The 27,079-nt window shown below is 37.3% G+C and overlaps 3 protein-coding genes across 5 annotated transcripts; 2 read left to right on the forward strand and 1 right to left on the reverse strand.

Annotated features, from left to right (window-relative positions):
- Positions 1 to 5,331: 5,331 nt before the first annotated feature.
- Positions 5,332 to 12,110, forward strand: slc1a2a (solute carrier family 1 member 2a). The gene is made up of 10 exons (XM_087794418.1): positions 5,332 to 5,468; positions 5,553 to 5,705; positions 6,046 to 6,296; positions 6,391 to 6,499; positions 7,602 to 7,728; positions 8,136 to 8,369; positions 9,495 to 9,689; positions 9,800 to 9,934; positions 10,993 to 11,203; positions 11,948 to 12,110. The coding sequence occupies exons 1-10, from the start codon at positions 5,339 to 5,341 to the stop codon at positions 12,017 to 12,019; spliced, it is 1,617 nt and encodes a 538-aa protein (XP_087650544.1). The 5' UTR covers positions 5,332 to 5,338; the 3' UTR covers positions 12,020 to 12,110.
- A 2,600-nt stretch (positions 12,111 to 14,710) lies between these two features.
- apip (APAF1 interacting protein) lies at positions 14,711 to 18,639 on the forward strand. 3 transcript variants are annotated; one of them, XM_087794419.1, is made up of 9 exons: positions 14,711 to 14,953; positions 15,032 to 15,092; positions 15,607 to 15,675; positions 16,131 to 16,231; positions 16,306 to 16,354; positions 16,417 to 16,534; positions 16,745 to 16,880; positions 18,183 to 18,350; positions 18,414 to 18,639. In XM_087794419.1, the coding sequence occupies exons 1-9, from the start codon at positions 14,937 to 14,939 to the stop codon at positions 18,511 to 18,513; spliced, it is 819 nt and encodes a 272-aa protein (XP_087650545.1). In that variant the 5' UTR covers positions 14,711 to 14,936; the 3' UTR covers positions 18,514 to 18,639. The 3 variants fall into 3 exon arrangements, with proteins under 3 accessions (XP_087650545.1, XP_087650546.1, XP_087650547.1); XM_087794420.1 differs by having other exon boundaries at positions 15,035 to 15,092; XM_087794421.1 differs by lacking the exon at positions 15,032 to 15,092.
- A 3,558-nt stretch (positions 18,640 to 22,197) lies between these two features.
- Positions 22,198 to 26,381, reverse strand: LOC148077715 (uncharacterized). The gene is made up of 5 exons (XM_087794422.1): positions 26,252 to 26,381; positions 23,375 to 23,944; positions 23,227 to 23,271; positions 23,064 to 23,142; positions 22,198 to 22,974 (listed from the first exon to the last, which is right to left on the reverse strand). The coding sequence occupies exons 1-5, from the start codon at positions 26,310 to 26,312 to the stop codon at positions 22,806 to 22,808; spliced, it is 924 nt and encodes a 307-aa protein (XP_087650548.1). The 5' UTR covers positions 26,313 to 26,381; the 3' UTR covers positions 22,198 to 22,805.
- Between the last annotated feature and the right edge of the window lie 698 nt (positions 26,382 to 27,079).

Consider the following 27,079-nt stretch of genomic DNA (forward strand, 5'->3'; position numbering starts at 1 on the left):
AATGTTATTATTTACTCTGAAATCCATTCAACAACTATTTGAATCAAAAGAGAGTTGCCTTGTAGCCAACTGGGGGACTGGCTGAAGTTCAACGTTATTTTCAAAGAGAAAAAGTGAGGAAATACGAAACAAATAAGCCTCATAAATTCTCTTTATTATTTTGAATCGCATACTGAAACTCAATTATGCTGCGATGAACTCTCTTCTCTGTTTCCATCCGAACTCATTAGACTCCTCTTGTTCTTATTTGTTTAGATGGATAATGTTTCCACTGTTATTTAAACACTTGATTTCTCACTTTCACCGTCATCATAATGAATTCATACTATAAAATAAAAAGACACAAACAGACTCATGTTAAATATTCACCACAAAGCTGAACATTAAATACACAAACCTTCCTAAGAAAACAGCTGATGATTAACATTTGAAAAAGTTATATTTACAATTACTTCAACAGTGTGTGTGTTACTCCCATTTATTTAGATTCATTTGTTACTCTTTAGTATTTTATTTGTTACATATGCTTTACTTTTCTCATCTATGTTGGCCATTCTGTAGTATTCGGTGAATACTAAGATTTAAACTATCAATGCTGAACAAACATTTGAGCTACTAATCTCAAATCACATTCCATATTATTCTGAAGTCAAATGATGTCAACTGAGGTTTGTATGAGGCACTTGGGGAGAAAAGTTGGAGAAAATTTATGAGTAAATGTTGCATTAATTATAACTTGTTTGTTTTGGAACCTGAGGTTGTGAAATGTCTGACCTCTGGGAAAAGTAATCTAGAACCAACAACTGTTGAAAAAATAGATAAACTTGAGGTATAGTGTCAGTAATTTACCACAATGTTTAACCTTGGAAGGATTTCTAAATTTGATGAATTGTTGACCTTATATTTTCAGTTAAGGGACATCAATGTGTGTTGATATCTGGTTTTAAAAATACCACCTCATTTTTATTCAACTCTCTTGTCCTGCTCGCTGCCACCAGGCATTTCATTAACCTTCTAAAAGCAGGGGTTCACTCATTTGCAGGAGACTGCAGTGAAAAGCTGAAGGCACACGAAGACCTTGGCATATGTCGCTCTATAATTCCCAAACTTCATTGAGAGGAAGTAACGACGAAGACCTCAGCAGATAAGCGTGACAGAGGACACAGAAACACACTCTAAACTTCACACCAGCAGGTCATTATAGGACCATTACAGGCGTTAATTCTCTTTAATAATTCTCTCTTACACAGTTTCACTCGGAGTTGGCTCTTAAATGTGGCACAGGGAAACTTATAATGGAGGTCACCCCCCTTTTCTCTGACAGAGCGACACTCCTCCACAGAATGAGCATTGACTGAATTGTGTGTCGTGTTAACACCTGCAACACATCCGTCGAGGAAGGGATTTTGTGCGTCGACTGGTATAATGTCGACTTTTATAGTAGCTTTAGCTGTTGCTTCTTAGGACCTGAAGTACAAGTGTTTTTTTTTACTGATTCTCACTTGGAACTGTGGACTCTGTGGCAATTAAGAGGTTGCAGGTTTGATTCCATTTCTTTTATTGAGATGTTTAACCTTCACATTTTTGTCGGTAGACGCTTAAATCAATTCCAACCAGTGTCAAAGTCAAGAAATGATCATACTTAAGACAGAATCAAACTTTTTATTTTACAAACACAAATCAGAATTTCATTTTTTCATTCGGAAAATAAGTTATTTAATGTCTTTTTTTTAATTTCTTTTATAGTAAAAACATCAAGACGACCTGTGAAGTTCAGATCATCAAGTCTCTACTTAAATGATAAAAATACATGTGTATAATCAACATTTAATAGTATGAATGGATCACGACTATTTCAGCATTTTCAAATTAAATTTGTATTTTTTTGTATTTTTAGGCATTTGAAATACAACCTGTGAATTTGTCAGCACATATTGTGTGTATTCAACATTGAATTTGACTGAATTATGATTTTTTAAAAGTCTGGACTCAAGTGAGGGAGGGACGAGGCCGGAGTGGAATAACCGCTGCGATCTCACAGCTGCAGACTTGTTCCTGGGTGTGTCTGATCCATCGCGGCGTGTATGTGTGCTGGATTAGGATGGCTCAGGACAGATTAGGTAATTATAGACACCTGCTGTCTAAGCGTGGTGTGTGTTGTCAGGTGTTGCAGCATGAGGTCGACCTGGTGTGGAGGGAAGAGGGGGCGGAGCCTGTGGTGGAGGACAAATGCTTTGCCATGTGCCTCCTTTTTTTTTTTTTTTTTCCTTCTTCCAATCTTCAGACACCAAACGCATCAGCGCCTTGATCCTGAACAAATCTTCATCTGACAACCACGGGTAGCAAATGGCGTCTTTCAAATGAGTCAAGGTGAGACGTGGTTGTTACAGAAGCATCTCGCCACCACCATGGAGGGAAATTGTTGCTCCAATGGGAAAGTATCGACTGTGACGCCATGGCAACAGCATCAGTTTGGCAACATGAGATTTTAAAGTGACATAATGGCTTCCATGCCGAGTTCATCCCAAGAAAATAGAAAGATGAGTTTGTGCAGATGACAAGAACTTTAATCCAGATTTTTATATTGTTTGAGTGGAAGTATAGAGTACATTTTTCTAGTTGTAACCTTTGCAAATGATACATTTTAAGCAAACATGAAGTCAAAAGTTTATCACTTTTTGTTCTCAGTTTTTGCTTGAATCCTAATTCTAAACTCTGAATATTATATATATATATATATATATATATATATATATATATATATATATATATATATATGCAAGTATAATACACACGACAGCAATAGCACCTAGACTGCTTATCTCTAACATTTCAAACTTTGTCTTCAAACTTTCCTACATGATCCTTCTGATACTATTAATTTCTCTCTCCTAATGAGGAGCTAAAAATCTTCAACGCTGACTCTTCTAACCCAGCGCCTCTGCATCAGTCTGTAAAACATCTATTAAACATTACCGTCCTTTTATACTTTCTCTTTTGCTGCCACTCTTCCGTGCCGCCTGCACTCTCTTCTTCACCTCTTAATCACAGTCCAATACTCTTTATGACTGATCCCTGATACTTGGATTTATGAACACCTCTGTGCACATTCTCCTTCATCCAGGTCGTTAAGATCCTTTTTTTTTTTTTAACGACACACTGTCTTGAACAAATTGGTTGGATTCATACCACCAGTAGAAATACATACACACTTTATCTATAACTCAATGTAAATATTGTCTTGGCATTCTTTAACAAATTGCATTGCTTTAATCATAAAGCTATAATCTCTAAACATGCATCCATGCTCAATAAAATACACAGGATGGATCTGAAGAAACGTGACGATGGTAGAAACCCATAATAGATCTCATTTGTAATCACATGACTTTCTCAGAGCAAAACCCTTATCTACCAACTGCTACAAATATTCCATTATATATTTTAAGTATTCAGCATATATGTGAGTAACAAATACAAGCTGGATTACACAATGAAATAAAACCATGCTGTCAGAAGTACATCTCAAATGAAACATTTCTTCAAAAGTTAGCGTATCACAAATGAATCCTACTCAATAATTTAGCTAAAACACCAAAACAGAGTTGGAGAAAACAGTGAAGCTTTGAAAGGGAAACCTCAAGAGGGATTTCTTTCCCCGCTAATCTCGTGTGAGTGACTCCACCCTTCTGGTCTGAGACTCTCCTGTCAGACCTTCAGGTTCTTCACATCACCTCAGCACCTTGACGCTCCACCCGCAGGCTCCCGTGGACCAGGATTTACTCTAATTTTTAATCACAAAAGTGAAACCAACATTTTTGCTTTTTCTGCAAGACCTTGGTTGTTTGCATCTGGATTGAAACTCCAGGATCTGGTTGGATTTGTTGGTGCAATAGTGATGGACGTGTAGCCATAGTTTACTGAAACACTTGAAGTTCTCACTGGTGAGTATTTTGTCCGATAAAAGTCAAAGACTATAAAAAACTTTTGTGCAAATAGAAGTTGAAGATTTCTTCAGGTTCCCATGATCGTCTTGTATATAACTAATAGATTTGTTTTTGTCCTTCTTAGAGATATTTCTGCACATTGTGTTAATGTTAGCTAATAAGCGATAATAAATGAAACCGTGTTGTTCTGCAGGCTGGCAGGTCATCCTGACCTGCTACGTAAGTCAGTGACTTGGTGCTGGAGGTGCTAATTTATCCACTTTAAGGCTTAAGACTCATTAATGCTGGAGAACAGAGACAGGTGTGAGTGACTTGGCAGATGCTCACTTCCCGTCCCGTGATGTCGGCTGATGACAAACAATTAAAAGTCAGAAGACAGACGTGATAATGTTCTTGCTCATTACTGATGTCCAGTCTGTCTTCGGCCAAAATGTTTCCCTGCTGATGGGCATGATTTGTCTCCGTACTAAAAGATACATTAGCTGATAATTACCAAAATGTTTTTTTTTTGGGTTCACCCTGTGTCAGCGATAAGGACCTTAAGGGTGGAGGTTTACGAAGGCTGAGATCTTCTCGATGACTGTTACATAAGTGTGTGCGTCTGTGATCTGGAGAGGATTTAAAGGGTGCACAGGGAGAGAGTTGATCTTTAAGTCAAAGAGGCTTTACGCCAGACCACAACAACTTTCACTTACCTGCTGCCATGATCCCCTATTGACAGCTTTAAAAGAACGTCAGATGCAACATGTAACAACTCATATACCTGTGAACTCAGTCAACTTTGATCCGCGTATCAATGCATTTTATTTGCGAGGAGTGTCCCACCACAATATAAAAATGTCCTCGGTACTTATCAGAACCATTTGTAAGGACATCATATCAATACATCTGGTTGAACAAAACTGACATAAAAAACTGACTTTAAATACATCAGGCTTCATAAGGGAGCGCTGTAAATATGTTCTGACCTGCTCCTGCAATACAAGAAACATGGTTTTCATTGTGGAGAGTTCATTTCAGGAAAATAATCAGTGAGATTTCTCTTCCATTTTTAGCTTTAAAAGACAGTTTAATTAAACATAAGCAATCCTGAATTATCTGTTTTACTGAAGGCACTAGTGTTAATGAAATACAAGTATTTGATTTAATCCTTCAATATTTTACTATATACATAAAAAATCTTTCTTTACTTAACTCCATGATATTTTAGAGTCCAATAATTCACTTGTTGTTCTGGGTTTGAACTGTTGTTGCTTTTGCTAAAAGAATCTTGGAAACGATGAAAAATCCAGCTTAAAGGCAGGAAATGTATCAGTATTGTGTAACGAGGATCACTCTTGGAATAAAACCGACTCTTTCTAAAGTAAAGCGTATGTTTCAGTGCCAACGAAATGCAGAAACAAGTGGAAGTCAGGATGGACGAGCGTCATCTGGAGCCCACGGTCGACAAAGGCGAAAGCTTTTGCAGCAGCTTTTGTAATAAAGTCATGAACAACATGGTTCTTACTCTCACCATCCTGGGTAAGTGAAGCCGCTCAAGTCTGAGGAACGATTGACATGCTCACTCTAGTTTTGACGAATCAATGTTCATAAATGGTCTTCCAGGTGTGTTTCTCGGGTCCATCTCTGGGATGCTGCTGCGACACATATCACCACTGCCTCCAGACGTCGTTTTGATCATCGCCTTCCCCGGAGAAATCCTCATGAGGATGCTAAAGATGCTGATCCTGCCACTCGTTGTGTCGAGCCTGGTCACAGGTGATAATGACCGGAAAGATTTCATTATGAAATAATTACTGCTAATAGAGATAACCTTGAGATTCAAGCGAGAAAAGTGCTTTTTATGCGTACAATACAAGCCTTTATATCTGTTGAAATATACATTACATTGTTTAAAAAAAAAGGAAATTTTTAGCCCAAATTCATCGCGACCACCAATCAAATATCCACTTTTCCACCGGCTGACTTTCCTTTGACCTTCAGCTGCACTACAATTATATAGATTTATTTTAAAGGCTCGTAAATAACCGTTTTTTTTATCTGCTGCTGGTTAAGAGCAAGATGATACTTCAGCTCTGTTTCTCTTCGCTGCCAACAGGACTGGCAGGCCTGGATGCTAAATCAAGCGGTCGTTTGGGCACCAGAGCGATGGTTTACTACATGACAACAACAGTGATTGCAGCTGTCCTGGGAGTGATACTGGTGCTGCTCATCCATCCTGGAAACCCCAAGCTGAAGGCAAATCTGGGACAGGGGAAGAAGAATGATGAGGTGTCCAGCGTGGATGCTCTCTTTGATTTAATCCGAAATCTCTTCCCAGAAAACCTGGTACAGGCCTGCTTCCAACAGGTGGGAGTTTTGAGAAAAATAGTCTCGAACATCTACACAATGTGTGAATCATCTTTTCAAAAGTGCCAACTGTTTTCTTTCCTCAAACTTTCAGATACAAACAGTGATAACCAAAGTGCAGGTGCCCACGAATAGAACCAAAGCTCCTCCGCAGTTCACTGTGAAGAGATCACTTCAGTTCAAGAGTGGGATGAACGTCCTGGGTGAGTGAAAAATGTCCGAAAGTTCCACAAGTGAAGTTTAAGAAGGTTAAAAAAGCATCTCACTTATGTAATGTTTGAGGCAGAAACGCTTTACCTTCACCAAGAAGTCTCATACACTTCAATGTGTTTATCCAATAAAGTTGTTTGTTAGAATTACTTTTATTTTTATTCTGTTAATATTGGTTTATCCTGTGAGGTTATGTTTGTTTTAATATATTTTAAAATATTCATTACAAACACCTTACTTACTTTGTTTTAGACATTATTTAGTTTGACACACAATATGAAGTTTACAATTTATACATGTGTATCCACAAATGGATAATTTTTAAGTTTTTTTTTAAGTTGTTCATTATCAACACTGCTTTTTCTTTATTCCTTACATTTGAATGATTTTTTTCTTCCGAGAGTGTTTAAGCAGTTACATATTTTGAAATTTTGTTTGATTTATTTCAATCTTTTACACACGTCAGCTATTGAGGCTTCAAGAAGCAGTGTTTTTATCTTCAAAGCCCACTAGATCGCACTATTTGCTCTATAGTCTATTGCTTTAAACAGCAATTTTATTGAAACTTCAATTAATTTTTTTAAACTAAGAGCGCCACCTGCGGGTAAAGAAAATAGGACACTGCTTCATGAAGCTTCATCAGTCCATCACTACTATTTTAATCCTATTCATGTCCTCACTTGCTGCATCCCTGAACCTATATTATCGTCTTCCTCTTGTTCTTCTACCTTGGATCTTCATCTCCAATAATCTATCCCTTGTCTCCACATGTCCAAACCATCAAACCTCTCTTACTCCCCCACCTAATTATTTATTTATTTCTGTATAAAATGTTCCTTGCCTCAGTTGCTTCCCATTTGGTTTCTTTAACTCTATATATTATCATTCATTAACTCAGATTGGCTTAACCATTCTAACATTTCATAACACACGTTAGTATGCTTATTGACATCATTGTAAGACCCTAAAATAAAACATGTTGAAATCTGCAATCCTAAGTGGCAGACAAAACGTAGCGTAGCGTTCATAATATTCATAATAACAAGAGTCTTGATTGACAGGTAATTAGGATTGCCATGGTTTTGTCTCTCTCAGGGATGATTGGATTCTTTGTTGCCTTTGGTGTCATCATGGGGAAAATGGGAGAGAAGGCCAAGCTGATGTTGGAGTTCTTCAACGTGCTGAATGAAATTATCATGCGGCTTGTTGGTGCCATTATGTGGTAAGTGGTGGTTGTCTATTGACACAACTTCACATTCAGCAGCAGGACATTTTCTCTGTTTTTCAATGTTTTAATCGAACACACACACAGACACACACACCGTTTCTCCTCTTGATGTAGAAAATATTTTATCTGTGAAATGTTAAGTGGAATGTTAATGTTCAATGGAATGTTTGATTAAGTGTTCAACAGTTATTAGAGCTGAGCCACTATTTGAATCACTTTGTTTTCTCATGTTGTGGAGTGGAACACAAGAACACACCGTTGACGTTTGTTTCCTTTTAATGCGACGCATGAGGGTCGCTGAAGTGACATAGCAACACTAATAGTATTCATGTGTATCTTTAGAGAACAAGAGCAGCTTTACGTTTCATGTTCGTCATGCGTCTCTCTCTGTGTCGCTTCAGGTACTCCCCTGTGGGTATTGCCTGCCTCATCTGCGGAAAAATCATTTCCATAGCTGACCTAGAAGTGGTTGCGAGGCAGCTTGGGATGTACATGGTCACCGTGATTGTGGGCCTCATCATCCATGGCGGCATTTTTCTTCCATTGATATACTTCGTGATAGTGAAACAAAACCCCTTCACGTTCTTCATGGGGATTTTCCAAGCCTGGGTCACAGCACTTGGAACAGCGTCCAGGTAAAGTCAACCCTAGTCTTTCTCCCAGCATTGCCTCCTGAACATGGTTTATTTATGACAAGAACATTATGACCACACCTTCACAACACACTCTTGATATTGCAATAAAATGAGAAAACAAGTCAAAATCACGATTATAGATTTCTATTTTTTATTTATTTATATGAACATATAAATATTTAAAAGTAATACTAGTTAAATATTTCCACCAATTAATGTGTCATGATGAGAAAAAAATCTTAAGATAAATATCATGAGGTTTTAAGATTTTCCTAATGACAATACAAGAAGTCAATATAATGAAATACAGGATAGATTTCTGCATCAATAAAAATCCTACACACTTTGAGACGTGTTTTTGTCTTGTACAAACTTTCCAAAAATGAATGTATGAGTAAAAAAGATTTACATTGGAGAAACAAAGGAGAAAAAAATGTAATGTAATGAAATGACACATGTAAAATGATGATCTATATATATATTTGTATTATAACTATAATTATCAATATATTACATGTGCATTCTGAGACCTGTTTGTGGCTTAATCTAGCCCAACATGGATGAACCAGAACTTCAAAATGTAGCTTTAAATTAGACAATGTTATTTCTCTCTGCACGTTTGAAAACCAGAGAACAATAATAATCATTAATGTTTTCACAATGGAATTCACTGTGTATACATTAGCGCCACAGCCTGCACACATACAATCCTTTGAAATTGACTTCATGGAAATCCTCATTGGTTTTTTTTCATCTTGATGTCTGACAAAGCCACTTTTTAATTTGTGCTCAATAATATTGGTTTTACAGCAAATTGATAATGCATGTGGTGTTTAGGACACGAGGGACACGTTTGATTTAACAGCTCAACAAATCCGTACATTTGTTGCAGCTGAATGTGTTTATTGAAAAAAACAATTAAAGTTAGACTCTTTTGTTGTCAGAAAATAACGCAAAATGTATTTAATTATATATTATTGTATAGGTATGACATTAGTGTAGCGTTATCGTTACCAATATGTTGAGACAAATTTTCACGTCAGAATAAGAGCATAGAAATATTGGTTGTAGCCACAACTGGTCGTCAGACATTGATGTTTTTTATTTTGTGTTGTTTTGCAACAGCGCTGGAACTTTGCCCGTCACTTTCCGATGCTTGGAGGAGAACTTGGGTATCGACAAGAGGGTGACTCGGTTTGTCCTTCCCGTGGGAGCGACCATCAACATGGACGGCACTGCGCTTTACGAGGCAGTGGCGGCCATCTTTATTGCCCAGATGAACGGCATTGACCTGGACTGGGGCCAGATTATTACAGTCAGGTACGACTTCACAGAGAATACCTGCACCAGATCACACTTTGATGAACATTTTAATATTTGATCTTGAAGCCTGTCGACCTGCGTTAATTGTTGTTTGTTTGTTTATGTAGCGCGACTGCCACGCTGGCCAGTGTCGGTGCTGCGAGTATTCCTAGTGCAGGACTGGTGACCATGCTGCTGATCCTCACGGCGGTGGGTCTGCCCACTCAGGACATTAGCCTGCTGGTGGCTGTCGACTGGCTGCTGTGAGTCCAACACACCTCGCAAGAAATAAAAAACATAATTTTCTGCACAACTTCGCACGAGGGCTACACCATATCGTGTTAGAGTTTAATCTTTTATTCAAGATAAACTGTCAGTTTCATAAAACAGCAATGCTAGTAAAAAAACATCCTCGTAGGCGACAAGTGTCATGTCAGAGTAAAAATGTCATGAGAGTCTTACGATGGAGTCCTTCAATTAAACCAGTGAATACTCTCCTCACACAATGTGGGATTAAAACACACTTCACAATTGCTCAGAAGTATTCTGGGGAAGAAAATGAATATTTGTCCCGACGATTGTCAAACATTAGAGCTTTTGACTATTTCTCTAAAAATTGAAGAAACTTTCAAATTGCATTGACTCTACTTAATATATTAAATTTGGTAAATGATTACTATAGATTAATTGGAGTATTTTCAAATATATATTTTTTTACAACAACTAATGTATTGCATTTTGTCTAGCATTTTCTGAACATCATTGTTTCCTTCTTCACCCTCATTAAATTGAAAAAAAGGTTTCTTTATAGTGTAAGATTCAGACAATTTGATGTAAAACTATAAAAAGAATATATATATAATTGATTATTTTTGTTATTACTTTTCTTCAGTGCCACATTCAAATTAGGATTATAAGTGTTTCCCAGCCTTTGTAGTAGTCATTGGCTTTTGAAGCTTCATGAAGCTTCTTTTTTTTAAAGCTCAGCAGGTGGCGCCCTCACTTTAAAAATGTTTAACTTGAATAGCTGTTCAAAGCAATACATTATAGAGCAAAGAGTGTCATCAAGTGGGTCCTGAAAATTAGGACATTGCTTCATGAAGCTTCACGATGCTTCATTAGCCCATCACTAGTCTGTAGAACAAGTGTGAAAATTCAAGTTCTCTCAAGTAAAGAGTTGGTTGATACATTTCCCTATAGGGTTTTGACCCATTTTCAATGTCCGATGAGTGCTCTTGACACTCTCAGGCGACACAGTTAAAACTTTGAATGTAGCAAAGCATCCATACTGCGAATAACTCGAAGCCTTCCTCATTTGCAGGGATCGGTTCCGGACCTCAGTCAATGTAGTCGGAGATTCGTACGGAGCAGGAATCGTCTACCATCTCTCTAAACACGAGCTGGACTCGTTCGATGCTCAACAGACGCGAATGGATGAATTTGAGCTCTCAAAGTCACAGTCCTACTATGAAAATAACACCAACCAGAATGTTTATTCTCACCACAACTCAATCTTGATAGACGACTGCAAGGTACATTTCACGTTAACAGACATAGAGACGTGCATGTAGAGACTTCCTCTGTGCTTGTGTTTGACCTTCCACTCGTGTTTTGAACTCCTCCATGTGACCTTTCATATGCCACACTGTAGGTATTTGAAGGACCTGCAGGTGGCGATGTTTTATACACCAAACCACTTGTGGTGAAAAAGCAGTTTTTGTGGTACCAGAAGCTTTTTGAATTTATTTCTTTTGCATTATAATTGTCTAAGACCCATAGCGACACATTATTTTGTGGACATTTGTCACAATACCGGTTTGTCTCGAGGGTTTCTGTAATAAAATTGGACATGTATTTATGGCAGCCCAGACCCAATCACTTTGCTTGTTGTCAGTGGTACGCATAAAGACTGCTGTTTCATCCAAAACATGTGGAGAAATTTACACCTATCTGTATTCACTATTCTAGTTCCTTGTGATTGCAACTTTAATTGATCCTAAAGTTGCATTTTGTCTGTTTAGATAACGCAATAATGTAATTCGGTTGGGCAGAGAATCCATAACATACATGGCCAACAAATTCCCCAAAGAAGAAAAATGTGTAAATCCTGCATTGAAAAATTGTGCTAAGAACATGAACGTTACCCATTAATGAACCGCCCTGAGTTCAGTGGCCTCCATTCAAATACACATTGGCTTCTCTGCTCCAAACCACTGATGGTTTGTTTCTGACGGTGCCTTGGTCCCACAGTTAGATGTTCTCAACAATTGTTTCAGGTCGCCATGGCCAAAAACGGCAAGACTCCCAGTTTCTCGCTTGTTGAGGAGGAACCATGGAAGTGCGGGTAAAGCAGATCCTGACGCTTCTGCTGCGCCTTATCCTGAGTTCCACCTGCTTTTACCTTTCCTTTTCAAACACAATCCAATGCATTTCAAGGCCACGGCAATACTAATGGAATCACCTGATAAGGGGGGGTCACTATCCTTGCTTTCTTTTTATTTCAATTCTTAGTTATGGCTCATCTGCACTAGTAGACCTGGCACTTTGTACGGAAGAATAGAACACTCAGTCGAGAAGACTCAGGGCCTTATGTGGTGCTTCTGTTTGTAAACGACGTTGTTCTTCTAACTTTTGCAACACAACACCTTTTTTTTGTATTGAAACATTTTCTTTATAGCGTGATATGCAATTCTATTCTGAGCATGGACCAATGGGAATTAAGAGTGGACTGAGAGTGCATGAAAAAGAGTTGGTACCGACGCCAAATTCGGTCAAACTGTCTTTCATATTTCGTCACAATTGTTTAGAAATATAAGAAAAACAACATTAGTACATACATTATTAATTAGAATATTTTCATGTTTTTTCTACATCTAAATCTTTCTTTTCCTGTACTACAAGCAAATCTTCATTTAAAGGTTTATTTGAATCAATCCTGGTGTCATGAACTTGAACATCAAGATGACGCAAGATATCGAGAGACAGCTTGACTTTTGGCTTTTTGACTAATGGGATCACACCGTGATGTCACTCCAGGGTCAAGACAAAGACGCAAGCCGTCGGGGCTTAGAGAAGAGGGTGTGGCCTCTATATATGGCGACGTGCATGTTAAGAGACTTAAGGTTGTGTATTTATCTCTTGAGTATCTTTCATAGTTTGAACATTTCTGCCTGTATTTCTAAGTCAAAGTGCTCTGGGAGCGAGAGAGGGGACGTGATTCAAGGTGAAGGCTGAATACGTTGTGTAAAGAACGGACAATTCTCCAACTCTCCCAGAACCTTTGATCTGTTTTTGTTTCAAATCGTATATATATTTCTTTGCTTTATGATAACCTTGCCTTGATGATGTCAACTGCAGAGTGCAGTCACAGGGATGACCGTCACAGATTCAGACCAAAGCAAACGATCATTTACAGGAGACTGATAAGGGAACAAGTGCGACCACGAGAGGACGGCTGGGCCCTCCTCACTCGACTGAATCTAGCTTACTATCCCAGTGGGTTTAATCAATCACAGTAGAGCTCGGCAAGTGCTCACAAGCTCCTGGGACATCCAGGACACACACACACCGAGAAGCAGTATTCTGTCAATGTTGCAGCCATGTTGTAAACACCAGCAGCGTGACTCACCGTGACGCTAACTAAACAGGCGATTTCAGAGTCTCCACATGATCTCCCCCCCTATTCACGGGGGTGCATTCTGTTTAACTGAGGGTGCTTGAGATGAATTAATATTTGCCACACATGGCTCAACTTTTACATATATACTGTACATGGATAATAAACCATGGTGTTCGCTGTTCCAATCTGGCTAGTTCTGGATAGAATCTGGTGCTTTGAATCTCTGGTTCCTTTCAACTGAAACGACAATGTTGTGTCTGTATGTCCCACTCTTGATGCTGTCGACCAGCGTGAGCTGAGATCAACTCTGTGCAACGTCTCTCTTTAGACTTTACTGAAAATAATCAATTATTCTTGTTAAACGTAAGCAGCGGCTTATGTTTTCATGATTAAAGTGCCTCCTTGCACTTTGTGTACGTACTCTCTAGTGTAAAAAATAATAGAGCTGAAATCTTTTTGTCTCTTTTTGCAATGTTTAACCTTTCTATAACATCATGTCATTCAAATAGCAAAGTGTTTTATTTTATTTTGTGAGTTAAGATCACTAGAAAACTTTTATTTTTATTTGTTGATATGCATATCAACGGGTTATATTTTATTAGCATATGATAGTCTCTAAACTTAATAACTGCTAAGGGCCCAAATCTACATTTTTCTTTTTCTTTTTGCATACAATAAAGTATGATAAAAATCCAAATTTTATTTTATTTTTTCAAGAAAATGAACATGTAAATGTATACTATAAACCAAGACAAAACGTTTTAAATAGAAAATGCTAGACCACGATAAAAGTAATTTCATGTTGATAGTGCAAAGATTATTAAAGATACATTTCAGTTTTACTATTTAATTCTGGAAGGTTGGTCCTGGAGTGAATGTATTTATTTTATTGCTGAATGAATACCAATGTTCTGTTTCAATGCAAGTTTAGGTAATTAAATCACACCAGAAGTATTTGTCAGGCAAATGACTTGAATGTTTTAATACTTGTGTATATATCCATGGAAATGAATAAACTTTTATTGTTAATGGAACTTTTTTTGTCTGTTTTCTGAACGGATGTGAATACTTTAAGCCATGACATTTTGATGTGTTGATTTCTTATTGAAGAGATATGATACATAAAATAAAACAACAAGTTGAATATAAGAGGTTTCGTAATAATATTGTAATAAAGTAGCAGGCATTATTAAAACACACGCATCAGATTAATCGTATCATACAAAATAAACATTTAAAAATGCTATATCCAATACAAATGCAACAAAACAGAAAATGCTAAAAAAAAATAAAAAAAAAAGTGAACAAAAAACTAGATAGTACTAAAGACCCAAAAGTTGAATCAAATTAAAATATACGAAGGCTCGCACGCTGGCATCATACGTCACCGAATGACGCCATCTGCGTGCGTCACAGTATTAGCATAGCATTTTAGCTCTCATCCTCGAACGTCCAAAAGTCAGTGACGTTTCAGAAAAAAAACATTGTCGTCACCCTTAACGAAACGACTCTGTTTGTGTTCACGTATTTGTTGTGAAGATCATTTACTAAGTTTTTCCTCGACGTAAATATTTGCGTCTTTTAGCTAAATGCTTTACCCTTTTTTGTCGCACGCGATGACGTTTAACTAATGGCGTTTATGATACATGCATGTGTTAGCAAGGTAAGCTTTTGCCTTCTAACATGTTTTCCTCACATGCATCTTAAATATAATGAATAACCTGCTACTTTTATGATAAAGCAGAAGATGTATCTGTAAACATCTCTTACTCCTACGGTACATCCGCAACGCTCGTTTTAAGGTGTGTTTGCTTTATTAACTTTCTAAAGTTTTAATATTGTTGCATTCAACAATAATCCATAACTCTTTAGTTATTGCATGTTTAAGCATTTCACATCATAATACATTTCTTGTAAAGTAGTCGCCTCTTCATTGTACTGCAGTTGTTTACTTCTGTAGTCACTGGGAGAGGCTCTTAAACTTAAACTCACTGTTGCTTATAAAAGTCCCAAAATTCTAATTTGAACTATTAAAGATATAAAGGGTAAAAGTGATATTTCGCCCCGGTATAAATAAAATGTAAAAAGTCATAAGGTTAAAAAAAAGAAATGTAAATACTGATGATCAAAGAATTTTTTTGCCAAAATCAAGCAGCAACACATGAAGCTGGTATTTGTTCTACCAGGTTGTTTGAGTAGTTTCCTTTGCTTTTGTTTGACATAAGAAGGTTTCCGTGAGCTATAACTGGATTAAATGTATCCACTTACACTATTAACTTAATTGATGAATCAAATGACGTCTTGTTTGTTGTAAAGGACATGTCGTCTTTGTGTGGCACTGGTGATGACTGCGTAGATGCAGATGAAAAATCCCAAAAGAAACAGGTGAGTATAAGAGGTACCTTAATGCCTTGCACATACAAAATAAGCTATTTTTTGCAGCTTTAAATGTATTTTCTCATTTGTTCTTGGTTGTCTTGAAATGTATTCTGTAGTCTTTAAAAGCTGAAATTAAAGATTTACATAATATTAATTTAATATAATGTTTTTCCCCTTTTCATTCAGCTTATGTCCATCTCAAAAATGTCAAAGTTTAGCTCTATTTGGTATTTTTATAACTTTATTTAGCAATATTATTTGTAAATACATTTTCACATTTGCCAAGTTTTTTGCTTAGTCAAAGAGCTTTAGAACATCAATACATCCTTAAGCCATTACTTAAAAAAAAAAAAAAGATATTTATTAAAATTTCAATTTAAAGTAGCTTATTAATTGTAACTGTAAACCTATTAATTAATTTTAAAAATGTCATCTGTTTCAAAGCTTTACAATGTTTCCAGGATGAGGAACATCCGCGTCTCCTAATTCCAGAGCTCTGTCGACTCTTCTACCAGCTGGGATGGGTGACGGGAACCGGTGGAGGGATCAGCTTGAGAAGAGGGTCTTATAGATCTTAAAGTTGCTCAGCCGTTCTCAATATCGCGTTCTAAATGATCTATTGATGTTTCTCTATAGAGATCAGATCTTCATCGCACCATCAGGCGTCCAGAAAGAAAGAATACAGGTTTGATAGTTTTTCCAGTTTAAGTGTTTTGAGCAAAGACTAACTACAGGCTTATTTTGCAGCCTGAAGACATGTTTGTATGCGATTTGCAAGAGCGGGACATCAGCTGTCCACCGGCGTGGAAGAAGCTAAAGAAAAGCCAGTGCACCCCTCTTTTTATGAACGCCTACCATATGAGAGGTGAGCTTTGGAAAGTAAAGTGTAACTGTTATGGTTTTTGTTGTGTATAATGCCATGTTAAAATATTAAAATTTTAAACGGTTCTTGTTTTTCAATCAAGAACATCAGTGCAGAATATTACTGAGCTATTGTTGGAGATTCGTTCATTTTTAAAACCCACTGCTTGTTTTCTCCCATCATGCCTTATTTATTTCTAAAACAAAATGACAGGGGCTCATGCTGTGATACATACCCACTCCAAGGCTGCTGTTATGGCTACTTTGCTCTACCCTGGCAAAGAGTTCATAATCACACACCAGGAGATGATCAAGGGGATTCGCAAAGGTTCTTCAGGCTCCAACTATCGGTATGTCATCCTGCAGCCAAGATGATAAACATTTATTGCAGTCAAGGTTATAATTTACTGGGCGGTATATCTGACTTGTCCTGGGGAAAATTAGGTATCCTCCAGCTTTTACAAAGTGCCCTCGTCTTTCCCTTTTCTCTGTCTCTCAAACGGGTCTATAATACCTTTTCTTTGTCTTGAATTCAAGTAAAACCTTGATGGGTGTATTGAAGAGAATCTGGTCATACGATTACAATACATGTTCATCGGTAGCTATATTGCGATATATACCCTTTGACCAATATATTCATGGTATGGTATATTTATGGTCCCAGTACTTGACTCTAGTGTTGCAGAATTTACAGACCACATTACTCTTGTCAAATATATACATATATATATATAAATATATATATATATATATAGTGATGGGCTGATGAAGCTTCATGAAGCAGTTTCCCATATTTTTTTAAATATATTTTAGTACCAGCAGGTGGTGCCCTTAGAATACAAATGATGTGTAGTTTCAATAAACTATCTGTTTGAAGCAATAGGCTATAGAGCAAATACTGCCATCTAGTGGGCTCTGAAGATAAAGACACTGCTTCATGAAGCTTCATCAGCACATCACTATATATATCTATATAACAATAAAATATTTTGTTAATATATATTGATATAATTGTTTGATGTCTTCCAGATGACCAAATCACTTTAATTTAATTTAATTAACCTTGCTAGATTTCATTGCTTCTTTGGCTGTGCCATCTAGTGGCTGGAAGTTCAATTGCAAAACAAAAATGACCAAGCACTGTGAATATTTGCATGTTCATAGTAATTCTAAATTTTTCTTTTTTTAAAAAAAAATCCAATTTTTTTTTACATATACTTCTTTAAACTATAAACCACTAATGAACTTTGATACAAATAGAATACGATTTAAAAGCAAAAATGGACACAATGCTGTTGAATATTGATACGGTATCGTGGAAAAAACATACGATAGATTATTGAGAATACACTGTTAAATCCCACTTTAAATTGTGTCTGTGTGGCGCCAGATGCTGCCCTTGTGTTGGACGTGGTATTATATATTGTCTGCCATCGTATTTCAAATGTTCATGAACCTAAAAAGTAGTTAAGTTTGTTCACTTCTTAAGTCATTTTCAAATAATTTTGTTGTTATTCAACTCTTGTCGTGTGTCACTCTGAGCCTCAGCTCTCACTGTTAACTTTCATGTCACATTATTAAGGTTAAAGGGTGAAACTTTCCTCACAGTGCTTGAAACCTTTTGACATCACATCGTCTTCCGGCGCTCACAGGTATGATGACACACTTGTGGTGCCAATTGTTGAGAACACACCAGAAGAAAAGGACTTGAAGGATCGTATGGCTCGAGCCATGAAGGAGTACCCAGAGTCTTGTGCGGTTCTGGTCCGCAGACATGGCGTGTACGTGTGGGGCGAGACTTGGGAGAAAGCTAAGACCATGTGAGTGTTTTGACCGGTCGACTGTGGCCACATACGTGTTGTAAATGTCGGCGTCGTCTTCAGGTGCGAGTGCTACGATTATCTGTTTGACATCGCCGTCCAGATGAAACAGTGTGGCCTCGATCCTTCAGCTCCGCCAACAGAAGAGAAGGGGATCGTTTGATACAATCGTTGGAGCGAGACTTGGTCTGATGTCATCGTTGCTGCAACAAAGATAAAAAACATCTTTCAAAAACATTCTGGATGATCAGAACCTTTTAGGTAATAAATTGTGTGGAAAGTTTTTCAACCCTTTTTGTTCTTTTTGACATTATTTATGCAAACTGCAGCAGCAAACTGACGGTTATCCTGCTGTGCCGGTGAGAACATGATGCATTTTTCACGACTGTGGACCATGAAAAATATAAAAAAAAGGGATGAAATTGACCCCTGGGTCACACTTTGGTTTTACCTAATTTAAATTACATTAAAAAACCCTAAATGATTTAACATGTTTTGTGGAACTCTGTGTTACTTTGTGTTAAAAAAATCATGATTATGTGCTTCTAAATTATTTTTTACTCAATATGTCTCTTGTGAACTTGCAGGGGTTTACATTATTTCCTAAGAGAAATGCGTAATACGTGAGTTGAAAAAAACCCAACAGTTTCTTGACATTTGTGGAATGTCACAGAAGCCACTCATTCCTTAATATTCTGTTAACTGTCTTTTGATCTTCTAGCAGCAGATGATTACAGTGAAACCTTTCCGATAATGAACACGCCATACGAACAACAACAACATATGTTGACCTTCTCTTCTTCGATTAACAGACTTCTGGAAATATTGATTTCTCTTTATGAGCTTCATCTTCACCCAGTGAAGGTTCAACACCATTTTCTTCAGCGAAGAATCCATGTGTTTTGTATCGACCTTCAGTGAGAAGTTAAGACTGGAGTGTATCATCGCAGATGCTTATTTTCTTGCTGGACCGTCAGGTGTCACAAGTTTTGTTGTTTGGCTCCTAATATGGGTGTTTTTTCACTTTCTGTTCTTTTGTGTGTGTACCCGTCTGTTTAAAAAATGTCAGATCATAAAGTAATTTATTGTTTTGAATGTTGAATTTGCCTGCAAATTTAGTTTCTACCAGCAGGGCTGAATATCGCTGTGATCCTTTGTCGAAACCATTAGAACAACAATAAAAAAACATTAGTACTACATGAAGGGCTGCAAAATGATCACATGAAAAACGGGTATTATACCATTTACCAGACTAATCAATGTTTAGTTCAGGATGTGACTGACCATTGTTTTAACTCTGACAACTTAAGCACAAGATCATACAAGGGGCCACATACAATCAAAAACAATGAAGTTAGAAATACTTTTTTTTATTTTTTTTTTATTAAAACCAACAATTATGACTATAAAGAATTAATCACAATTAATCACTTAATTTGACTAGTTATTTGAATACATTTAGGGGATAAAATTTCCCCTAAACTACAAAAATGGAATTTTGGAAATGTAACAAAACCAGTCAAAGAATCTCCCCCATAATATAGATAGAGGTAGATGGATAAATGGATAGATAGGTAGATAGATAGACGGATGGATAAACGGATAGACGGATGATAGACAGACGGATAGACAATAGATGGATAGATAGTTGGATGGATGGATGGATAGACGGATATACAGATGATAGACGGATAGATGGATAGACAGATCGATAGATGGATAGATGGATATATGGATAGATGGATGGATGGATGGATAGATAGATGGATAGATGGATAGATAGACGGATCGATAGATGGATAGATAGATAGACGCATGGATACTTTATTGATTCACCAGAGGAGAAATTCTTTTCAGCAATAAATACTTCAATCCAAAAAAACCTCCATAAATATATGTTAAAACAATCAAATAAATACTAAAAAATCAAGCAAATAAAAACATAAATACAATAAAAAACATAAAAAGACATAAATAAATAATAATAAAAAATAATATAGCTGAAATAAAATATAAATTAGAGTATAACATTTAAAAAGTGTTAAGGTGCCTCTTGTGAGCCGACTTATCAAACTTGAAAATAGTTTTTCTTGTAAAAAATATAATTTAAATAAATAAATATAATAATTTTTTAGCACATTTAAATAACATTTTTACGTAGATAGATATAACTTTATTGATCCCTCTGGAGAATAGTGTGTATGATTCATTGTGAAGGGACAACAATTTCATAACAGCTCAAATGACTTCAACCATATTTAGACACAAACACACATTTCCATTTAGTTGACGCACTTTTTAATTTGCTTGCTCTTTCCTGAAATTGATTGTCATCTCACGATTTTACGGTCCAGTTGGAAAGTAGTTTTTCAGTTTACTTTTTCTTTCTTCGTTTAGTCTCTAGCCGATGATAAACCCCCTCCTGAGTTCTTAAAGGGAAACTAATGTGAAAACATACTGATGAGTACAATGGAGGTCCTAGATTTGTTTGAGAGACACTTAAATCAATTAGTTGATCTTTAAGAAAACTTAAGCCTCTTGGTTTGTTTCTTCAACATTATCCTACTACTTTACTTGTAACATTTCAAAGGTCAAGTCATTGATGTCATGTCTTGATCAAAACAAACTCAGCTACAGTAACAACTGCAGCTACAGTATTTAAAACAATACTACAGTATTTAAAACACGATGTGTTCTTGAAGTATCAACTTGTCAAATAAGCAAAGTCAGAAAAAAACAACAAACATCAAGGATCAAAAGTATAAAAATATAATTGTGCATTTCGTCATGTCCTCTGCTAAACTTCAATGGTTTGATGTTTGCCAAAATCCAATGTGAATCAGCTTCTTAAGCGTACTTATCTGAGCCGCAGCAGCTCTTTGCCCTGGGCCCTCTTCTTTTTTTATGCTTTCAGACAGTCCTCACTTTGTTTTCTCTCTGCTTTGACTTTGCTGCTGGAAGTTACAGACGCACAACCAGTCTCTAAAAGCACGATGAATCCATACAATTTTCAGAGTCTGGAGTTCTATTTACAATGATGTTACCAACAGAAGTTAATAATTACGTAGATTCTCTAAATCCAAACTAGGGATTCTGGTTGACACCAGGGAGCCACTTGATGTGTTTTGGCTCTATTGGACAGAAAAGATGTCATCGCTGTTAAACATACTTGTAGTTACAACCGCCTCAGTCAAGACCACGATGCTACCAAGAACCAAGAGTGTCAAGACCAAGTCGAAAACCGAGTCAAGATCATGGTGAACACGACTTCCTTGAGTTGAAGAAAGTTTGTGTCATTTTCGAGATTACATTCTGTCAATTGAACAATTGAATGATTGATTCTTATGCTTTTCAAGAACACACCCACAATCAATGAACAGTATGTCATGCATGACTCTGTTGTATCATCAGTATGTGTCTGTTTGTAAAAAAAACTCTATTTTCAATTACATATGCTCAAGTCAATTTTATTACCCATTGTCCTCTCTCCGTTAGTCACCGCGCATCGTCAATCCTGGAAGTCTCCACCTCCAAGGGACTTGTTGTATAAACAAAGCGGGGTGTGATTACATCTGGCTGGAGGCGGAGTGAACACCATTATTTCATCATAATGGACTCGACTCTGGTAACCTCTTGTTCGACAAGATTTCAGAGAACTTAAGTTCAAAACATGGTCATGATGAGGGACTTCCTGCAACTTGGAAGGAAGACTTCAACATTTGAAACATGTGAGTGAGTCAGAAGAGTTGGGTTTTCATATTAGTTGACCTTTAACAATCTCTATAATACTTTTTGGATCCACTTTCGACACTTATTTTAAACTTAGCATGTAAAATGTTCAAGAAAATCTTGAGTCTCAGTTTTATTCAAGGGTTTGTTGAGACACAGACAAGACACAATAATAATCATCATCATCCATTATTCAGATTGCAGGAAGTAACAATACAATAAAAAATACTTGAAATGTGTGTACGGAGAAGGTACATTTAACAGTCTGACATCTGAGGAAAATAAGCTTTTTATGTTTCATTTAAAACTGTTGCAGTGCTGTGAGGAACTAATAGTTGGGCAAATAATTAAACATGGATTCTTATACACTGTTTTACTCGTATGTGGCTGATAAATGTTGAAGTAAAATAGTTCATGAATAATGACTATTGAAGCTTGTATTGCTTATTGAAGTTTATGATTCCTTAAGGTTCAACAGACCGGCTCAGCTCTACATACTTTATTTTTTTCGAAACTTGAAAAAATCAAATAATAAAAATACACAACACACAAATAAAATACTTTTACAATGAAATACTTTTTTTGTATAAAACATTTAAAAATACAAGTTTAAAAAGATTTTTTTCCCCCAGAGTGAAATGAAGATGGAAGGTGTTTGCACAGTATTGAAAGGTTTCACAAAATTCTTCTGCTTTAGGAAGGAGTCAAATGTTCACTCATGCTGCATCAGCTTGTCTCGGGCAGGTCTTCCAGAGGAATGACGGTGTACTCCTTGGCCTTCCCGTTCACTTTGGGACCCTTCTGGAGCAAGAAGGTCGTCATCTCTTGCTCCCTCTGTTGGTTTGTGGAAACAGTTTTTGTCTCCGGATGTCTCACTTGACTCGGTCCGTTCCATCTGCACAAAAGAACCGCGGAAAAAAGAGAGAATGTATGACACGCCTGTGAGCAAGAATGACTTTCCTCATTATTGGATTTGTGTCTTACTTGTCCCTTGTAGCTATGGCAACGCAGAGCATGACCAGTGCTGCTACTCCCACAATGAACCCAAGGATGATGATCCAATCTGTGGAACGAGTATAAAAGACAAGATCTTTACTGCAGTCACGGATGAGACATCAGAGAATATTATATTCATTACAAAACTCACCTGGTGTGACATGTCCTTTGCGCGGTGCTGGTTCTGTCTGTTGAACTGCAACAATGTAAAAACATTTATTGAAAATATGTTTTGGATTTAACAAAAAACAAAAAATGAGTAATGTAATGCTCATTGCAAGGAGAAACAAAAGAAATACCATGAACTCCATGTGCTAGGTTCACAAAAGATCGAACCCTGTCTGGTTCTGGTCCGGGTCCAGATCCTGACTGATCGTACTGAGTGGTCGAGATGGTATCATGACTCTCTGTTGAATTGACTGGGCCACCAGGAGTCACACTGTGAGGATTCTGGTCCATCATTTCATCATCTCCAGATCCTGAATAAAAACCTTCTGAGATGTATCCGCTAAAACTCTGGCTGGGCTTGATTGATGACGTATTGCTGAGTTCAGCCTGGGGGGTTGTGGCGGTCGGCGCATCTAAAGTCAACCCAGTAGGTGAAGATGACGTTGTAGAGGAGACGACTTTGATCGTCATTGTCTGGTTTTCACCTCCGTGAGGAACGAATGATTCACCTCCAGCTGCGCTCCCTTCAATCTCATCTCCTTGTGTGGTTGCGTTTTCCTCTTTATGAAAGGAGGGCTTGAGAGTCGTGTTTGGTTTTGTTGACTCGCCAGAGAGGGGATGTGTTTGCTGAATGATGAAACCATCCGTCTCAGCCTCTTTGAGGACTTCAGCCTCGACCTTGGTTGGGAAATGGGTCACAGCTGTAACATAAATAAAGAAGGGGAATGTATTTATCAGACAAAATTCAGCCAGAAAGTTCCCATCTTTGTACTAAATAGTGTTTGTATAATATTAAGACAAAATAAAAGGAAGTCTTCAACCAAACATTGTCACCTAGACAATCCTGTGTGGACCAGGGGGCGGTTCAACCCAAAAAACCTTTAGGTCAAGAACAGCTTCTCTTCCTTTTGCTTTCTGCTTCATAAGCAGTGACCTTGACCTCAGTTGACACACACTTTTACACCACAGTCACTGGCCCAGAAAGGTCAGCTTCAACCCCTGGGTGGACCTAAAGTACCTGAAGGCCTGTGGGACTCTTGTAACGCTTCTCACCAAATAGTTTCTGATTAAGCTGAAACCCCTCGGCCCAAATACTGATTTAATCATTTATTTTCTCATCGCTGATTTTATCCACTGGTTAAAGTGATGTCCTTAACATGAAACGAAGCCCCTTTGCCTTCACATCTCGAATTTGAGTCTGAAGTCTGACAGCCTCCTACGATCCACATTATTTTTTAACCTTTGTATTTGATTGTCATATTAGTTCGGTAACCAGCTACGACTGCTTCCAACATGTCAGACTGAAGATATTTTCATTGAATGCTATTTTCTTCACTTGTATAGCATCCAAAGAAAACCTGTTATGAAAAACCTGAACCTGCTCAACTGGCTCTGTAATAGCAAGCTTTGTATATTTTAAAAGTAACTTCGACCTTACAAAACCTCGCTCATGTGCACCCATCATATCCTTGACAACTTTCATCAGAGATGACCTTAAGTTGAAGGTGGTTGATGACCAGAGCAACAAGACTACGTCCTTAATAAATAAGGACATGTTTAAAGTTGTCTGACTTCAAATGTGAGCATGTTTTAAGCATGTTTGGAGTTCGATAAGATCCTGGAGTTTAGAAGTAATGGAAGATTACGTTAAAGTCAAGTGGAAATGTTTCTGTTGAATCACACTAAAGCCGGTCTCGTTGATCAAAGGGTGACCTAGTTGAATAAACCGTCAACAATATCTGACACAGATCTTAGGCAATAATCCAAGGGATGGAAAATCACCAAGAACACACTGCGAATTGCTGCGAATTCTTGTAAGAACTTGCTTGACCAACGTCTTTGATAAGGTGTGGTAATAGTGACTAATTATTAACCAACATGACTAATCACCTGTGAGAAGGTTTTTCTCAAAAGGAACGTTCACGTAGACACACCTGGCTCAGCTCAGCAAATGTTTTCACTTGTTAGCTGGAAAGAAGCCATTATTACCGTTTGCTCAAGGATGAGGAGAACATGGAAATGAGGTCAAGAGCCTCATCCTTTATAACTTACAGGTGAAAGTCAATATTTAGTCTAGTTGAAAAAAACCCATTAAAATAGTTAGCTAGAATTGATTTATTACCTCTTTTTCGTGTTGATTTATTATTCAAATACAGTAGCATTGAAATTGACTGATAACGTTATATCTTCTTGCTCTTAAGTCTTTCAAAGTCACATAAATCCAATTAAAATATAATTGAACATCACCTTCTGAAGAATAGTGGTGAGGTTTGGGCAAATATATAATTATATTACCAGCCTTTAGAGTCTTGCTCCAAGGCAAGGAACTGCTTGAAAGCTTTCTTAGTGAACGGGAGAAAAGAGTAGCCACCATCATTCTTTAATTTTCCTTATTTCATCAAAATAACTGGTATATTCCTGTGGGAGGAAATATGAGGGAGAACACAGAGACTCTTGTTTGCTCGACATAGATTTAATACTCTATGCAATTTGACAATGTATAAGCAAACATAAAACAATGATGTTGATTTACCAGTGTCATAACCTAGTAACACCTAAATATATAATTATATACTTCATGTCCTTGTTATAAGTTTCAACATTTCAATGGAAATCAAAGTGGTTAGACAATGTTCAAAAACAACACAAGCTCCCCACCAAAAAATCAAATCTATTTCAGAGTAAAAACTCTGAAAATGACCTTACAGATACATTGACTTAACACGTAGACTTTTTCCCTCTGAAGGGATTTATTGCATTCTTTGAATTTATGAGCTAACTTGATCTGATCCATCAAGAGCGACGCATGCCATATTTTACAAAGAGCCCACTGTGTTATCGAGAGCGGCCAGTGAAAACTGATCATCCCAGATTACACTCCAAATGTTAAGAGCATATTAGATGGTAGAGCTGAGTCATTGTGAAAGAACAAGGACCCCCCCGTCCCCTCAAAAGAACTATATTAAAGTATTGCTTCAATGATCGTCATGATTTCAAAGTTGACTTACTGGTATTGGCGTAGACCACTGACAAAAATCCGACAAGCGCCCAGACAGTAAGAATCCTCATTGTTGGGAGAGATCAGCTGATGAGCTGCACAGGTTTGATAGTGAGTCAGGAAATTGTTGCGCTGCTTTTATACACCTGAGCAGGTATGCTGGCTCGACAACAGATGAGCACAGGCACACCTTGAATCACACCCCTTTGTTACACTCTCTCAAGACACCTGTTGACGCACCTTTTGAGATCAAAAGAAACTGTAAAATGAGAAGTATTAACAATCAACAATATTTTAATACATTATTCTTAATCATATCACATCATTTAAGTGTCTCTTAGATTGATCTTGGTCTCCTATTGTATTCATCAGTATGTGTCTGTTTGTACAAAACTCTCTTTTCATTTACATATTTACATTAGAAAAATGTGCTTAAGCCCCGCCCACTGAAACACTAAGTTCTTCTGGAGAAAAATCCACAATTAGCCTTCCCACTTTGCTGTGATTGGTCAAGCATCAAGGTTTCTCACTGAACGTCATCAATCCTGGAAGTCTCCACCTCCAAGTGACTTGTTGTTAAACAAAGCAGGTGTGATTAGCTGGCTGGAGGAGTAGCGAAACCATTACTACTTTATGAGCTCTCGTAACCTCTCGCTCGCTGGGATTTCAGATGGGGGAGAACCTTATCAAGTGATAAGTTTAAAACATTGTCATGGTGAGGGACTTACTGCATCTTGGAGAGGAAGACTGAGTCAGTAGAGTTGGGTTTTTATATTAGTTGCCCTTTAATTTCAAATAAGCTAATCAATACAATTACTTGGGACAGGGGCGTCAAACT

The sequence above is a fragment of the Callionymus lyra genome, chromosome 6 (genome assembly GCF_982586985.1).
Source record: "Callionymus lyra chromosome 6, fCalLyr1.hap1.1, whole genome shotgun sequence".
In the NCBI taxonomy this organism is placed as follows: Eukaryota; Metazoa; Chordata; class Actinopteri; order Syngnathiformes; family Callionymidae; genus Callionymus; species Callionymus lyra.